Raw genomic sequence first — 5,536 nt, forward strand, 5'->3', positions numbered from 1 at the left:
TCCGTTTTGGATTCCTATTTGTATTCCTCTTTGGATTCCGTTTTGGATTCCGTTTTGGATTCCGTTTTGGGGATTGAAATGTCATTTGAATATTGCAACACACGGAGCGTGGCGAAGTGGATTGCAATCACGGGGACGCTATAGCTTTGCAATTTGAATAATGGAACTCAAAAGAATTTGACAAAATGTTATTGTATTTTTATTGTTATAACTTTTGCAAATGTAATTGAGGATTGCATTGTCACTTTGCATATTAAAATACACTTTGAATAACGTATTTACAAATCACATTATGAAATTGCATAATGCATTGTCAATTGCATAACGTAATTACTTATTGAATTGCAAATTGCAAATTGCATTGCCATTTGAATTTTTCTACATATATGCTTCCATACAAGTGTTTCTTGTCGGTTCTTTGACGTGTCTTGTATTTCCACAACGAGACTGTCGTGGGGGTTATCTGAGCCATGGTTGAGAAGGAATTGGGGGAAAGGAACTTTGGTTTGACTCGCTGAAGTACATGAACTGCGACATGCCGCCGGTTGCCGCGAGGCACCATCGCCCGGCAGCGGGCAGCCGGCAGCAGGCAGCGCGCGGTTCAGTCGACTTCAGGTTGATGTGAAGGATGAGGCTGAGGATTTGGTTTCGAAAAAGATTAGCACTGGATCCTTCGTCTGGCAGTGTATATATAAAAATTATTATTCAAACTGTTAATAAATAATTAACGGTTTGAATAAATGCTGTGTTGGTAAATCTAACTTGCTGTGATTTTCCTTTTCTTATGTGCAAGTTCTAAATTGTTACAATAGAAAGCACTAATGAGTTTAAACAATATGTTGTTTCATGTAATCTACATGCAGACTTATGTTTCAGTAATACTAGAATTATTACTGACGTAACATTATGCCAGCCATGGTTGAATCGAGCATTTATGATGTGCTCTAGAGGAGATTCAAAATATATTGAGATATATATTGTGTATCGAGATATAGTAAAAAAGTATCGAGATATTCATTTTGGCCCATATCGCCCAGCCCTAATGTGTACTCTAAAGTCAAAAATGTGTAACAGTACATTTGTAGTCGTAAATATTTTTTATACCATTGTAAACACAAAATAGGGTCTACGAGTACGCACATCTGTGTTACAGGTGCACAAATCCTTTTGCTACAATTATTGCAGCGCAGTTGGTGCAAAACACATTCGCACACCTGTGTTTCATAATCTGAGAACACGCCCAAAAGGTGTGCATTCGTAAACCCAAATTTGAACCAATGCATCAGAAGTTGCACATCTGTGAAAAATTTCCTCACAAATAAAATGATAAAGAACGCTATGTTAATTCAGCATTTTAATGAGCGAGCACAAATTCATTTTACAACTGCTCGAATCTGCTCCTGCAAGTCTCAGCTGTGGGTTTTCTTGCAGGTAGTTTTGCAACACGTCTAGGTGGTAAATGTGTAGCAATACTTTGGGGGGAATTCACTTGAACTAAGTCATTTCATTTAACATAATGTAGGATACCTGCGAGAGTATGCTGCGATCTTTATAGCTCCATGGCTGGCTCACGTTGGACGACGGTGGCGGTTGTAACCTGGGAGCGGGAAAAACCGGACGCTGAGTCACCGAAGACGTCGTCCAGGGAGGCGACGTCGTCGACGTCGATGATGCCGCCGTCGTCGACGTCGATGATGCCGCCGTCGTCGTCCAGGTCAGGGGCCCCGGCCCTGAACAGGTCGATGGCGTCAGCCAGGTCCACCGCAGGGGAAAAGAAGAGATGCCTGGAGAGGATCCCCTCTTCAGGCAGCTCCCGGCAGGTGACACAGGAGACGGGGGCCGCCATAGCAGCCGCGGCGTGGTCGTTGCCGAGGCACCGAAAGCACGGCAAGTGCCCGTTACCCGGTGCCAGGAAGGCGTGACAGGAGGCGCATAGGGGCCCTGAAAAGGGCCTAGCTCTAGGAGCGCTCTCAGGTGGCCCTGAAAAGGGCTGTTTGTCCATGGCCTCGCCGAGCCGCTGCCACCGGCTTGGGAGATCCGTTTGGTCGAAGTCATCTTAATGTATTCTCGATTTTCCGCTGATAAGCACAAGTGCTGAAAGAAAAGGGAGGATGAGCGACGGTATACACCGCATTACGCCTCGTGCCCACTGCACCGTCAGTCAACGGACGTGGGAAGGCGTGGCTGACGGATGGGGGTGTAGTCTTTGCAGAGGCATCCGACAGCCAATCAAATCGCTTCCCGCTAACAACAACAAAGCCGGGTTCTTTCCGCTTCTTCCTGCTTGTTGTGTTACTTGTCATTGCAAGATGGATCCCGTTGTAGCAAGGATGGTGTTGGTTCAGGTTGCTGGTGCTTTGGTCCACCGACGTGGAAAGCAAGTGCATCGGCGTTGGTGGGTTCACCCCATTCTCCGGACACGCAACCAGAGAGGGGAGTATCACGCACTTGTGCAGGAGTTGCGTCTGGATGCTCTCCTATTCCATCAATATTTTCGGATGCCTCCGGACTACATCGACGAGTTGCTTGGCAAGGTCGGTCCTCTCATTACCGTGGCCGACACACGGTTTCGTTCTGCAATTGGCCCTGCCGAGCGACTCGCCATTTGCCTACGGTAAGGATACTTTTTTTTATTTTAATGATCACACAACTAGCGTTTCCATACAGCTCATTGGTGTGCACATACTGCTAGGCTATAGAAAAGGTGCCCATTTCCATCCACGGTGTTGTTTGCATAAGATTTCCTAATTAGGGAAGACATCTACCCATCTATAGCCATAGTAGTGTGCAGTGTTCCTGGTAAATCTCAGGTTATGTGGTAGAGCTATCTGTAAACAATCTAGTCATATTAGTTGTGGATGTCACATGGGATTATTTATGTATCAATGAAGAGTGTTTCAGATAAATGTGTTCCATCATAAAGCCTTTCTATGAACATGGTATGCAAGTGTAACCCAGGTTTACATGACACCTTTTCATTTGATTCGATTTAAATCACAACCCCTTTTTTAAAGTTTGTTACTAATTAGTAAAAAATACATGGCTTGTGTATTGTCGTTCTAAATAGTGCCACAGAATGAGATAAAGATATATATTGGGAAAATATTGCAAATGAATGCATTTAAATTATTGAATCTAAATAGTATGGTGTGATTTGTTAAACCACCTGTAACTCAACAAAGTCGCATGGCAACTGGTTTGGCTTAGTTAGCCAATCAGAAATTAGACCCGCCTCTTTTTAGCGTCAGCAGATAGCAGTTACGGAGATTCGTCCTTTTTGGGACGAGCCACAGATGAGATTCGACGATAGACTACTGTTTTTTAATAGTAACCTAAAGAAGAGAGATTCCCCCGCCACTAAAAGTCCAGAAAAGCCTGTGCAGTAACTCGAAAACCTTGGCCAGGTTTTTTTGTTGTGTGGATTGAGATTGGATCCTGGATCGTCTGCATCCTGCTCGCCCTCCCTGGAGGTCAGCAGCGGTGTACAGACTGGCGAGCTACCCCCATCGGAGCGATCCTTTTGAACCCTGAACGGAAGGAGCAGGTGTTGTTGTTTCTGCAGTGTGGTAGGGGCAAGAGACTTTGATTGATTGATTTTTTTAATCGCACGGACCAAACCGGAGTGGTTTTCCACATCTAGCTTCACTGAGTGAAGCTAGATCTTTGGAGTAGGCTGTTCTCAGTTTTGTGCGTACTGGTTGTTTTGTTGAGACGTGGGATTCAGGGATGTTTTAATTTGGTCAGAGGTGTTTTAAATCCTGTTGTTTTTTATGTCTTTGTTTGTTTTGTTTTTTTGTTTTGTAAGGGTGGACTCTTTTCCAGAGTCTTTTTCTTTATTTTTCCTGAATAATTAGAGGCTTCCTCGTTGCAAAGTGGCCATAAACAATAAACCAAATATATATATATATATATTTGAAATATATCCATTGCTTCCATGTGTCATTCTTGTGCAGACAGTACCATATCTCTCCTTATGAACACTAGAATCTTCTGACGATCTGGCCCATAGACACCAGGTACTGGTTACACAAGCAACCATGTATGAATAATAAATATAACTAAGCTGTCAGGACTCATGCCCTGTATAATTTAAAGTATATTTGAAGTATATTCTTTAATGCTTTCTTTTTTAGGTATCTTGCCACTGGCGATTCCATCACACGATTGGCTTCAGCTATCGTGTGGGCACTTCGTCAGTGTGTAGGATAGTGCGGGAGGTAGCCAGTGCCATCTGGACTGCTTTGGTGGAGGAGATGTCTGTTCCCAAGAGGGCGGACTGGAGCACCATGGCCGAGCAGTTTGAGTGGCGCTGGAACTTCCCCAACTGCATCCCATCAATCGGAGCGATTGATGGGAAGCATGTTGTGATACAAGCTCCAGGTAACTCTGGCTCCTTGTATTACAATTACAAGGGCACCTTCTCCCTGATCCTCCTCGCCATAGTGGACGCTGACTACCTGTTCCGGGTTGTGGATGTTGGAGGCTACGGCAGGACGAGTGACAGCGGCTCCCTCCGTAACTCCGCGTTTGGGGAAGCTCTTCGCGATGGCACCCTTGACCTCCCTCCCGCCCGTGTCATCTCCGGCGCAGAGCAGCGGGGGCCACTTCCTCACGTGTTTGTGGGGGATGAGGCGTTCCCACTCATGACCCACCTGCTGCGGCCTTTCCCTGGACAACATCACACTCAGGAGAAGCGAGTGTTCAACTACCGCCTCAGCCGGGCTCGTCTGGTAGTGGAATGTGCCTTCAGGATCTTGGCATCTAGGTGGCGCATGTACCGGCGCGTGATTGGCACCAGTCCTGAGGTAGCTGAGGTGTGTGTGAGGGCCACCTGTGTGCTGCACAACTTTCTCGAGAGGAAGAAGCTGCAGGGAAGAAGACGCGGGGTGGAACAGAACATCGAGCCATCGACTGATCCTGAAGCCCTGCGTGATGCACCCAGGATGGGCTCCAACAACGCCACCAGACTGACCATCCAGATGCGGGAGGCCTACTGTGCGTTCTTCAACGAGGAGGGTGCAGTGCCATGGCAGCCAAGAGCCTAGCAACACAAAGGCTCTTCAACCAAACAGCTCTTTTAAGAGCTACCCATATCTTAAAGGTTGGGTAGGTGATTTGCGAAACGCCAGCAGATTTTGAAAATACACAACTCAAATGGTCCTACCCCCTCTCCTTCAACGCTGACTCTGACTCCACCCATTCCAAGTACCTGGACGCGCAATCATGCACGAGCGCGAACAGAGATGCGCGAGAGCGAGCCAGGCTAGAGTAGGTTTTCGTTTAACAACATGGCACTACATTCAGCTGTAAGTTGCACCCAGTACCGCGGGAAGTAGGAGTGCTGGGGGTGCTGCAACACCCCCTGTCCGAGGCCCTGTCTTATCACAGAAAACGATCATTTCTAAAATCTCCGGCCAAAGTGGAGATTTCTGAAAACGCCGGTTATGTTGTGTCGTGTCAACGGGGAGAAACGGGATTTTAGGTTCTGAAGCGTCACATTATGCACCAGGAAATGCTTAACGTCATGTGAGCGCCC

General features: G+C 46.5%; 1 protein-coding gene across 1 annotated transcript; it reads left to right on the top strand.

Moving 5' to 3' along the window:
- The first annotated feature begins 2,498 nt into the window (after positions 1 to 2,498).
- On the top strand, positions 2,499 to 5,155 carry LOC115537630 (protein ALP1-like). Its single transcript, XM_030349677.1, has 2 exons — positions 2,499 to 2,534; positions 4,134 to 5,155. Exons 1-2 carry the CDS (start codon positions 2,499 to 2,501, stop codon positions 5,043 to 5,045), a joined length of 948 nt encoding a protein of 315 aa, XP_030205537.1. The 3' UTR covers positions 5,046 to 5,155.
- The last annotated feature ends 381 nt before the right edge of the window (positions 5,156 to 5,536 follow it).

Source organism: Gadus morhua, chromosome 23, assembly GCF_902167405.1.
Source record: "Gadus morhua chromosome 23, gadMor3.0, whole genome shotgun sequence".
NCBI lineage: Eukaryota > Metazoa > Chordata > Actinopteri > Gadiformes > Gadidae > Gadus > Gadus morhua.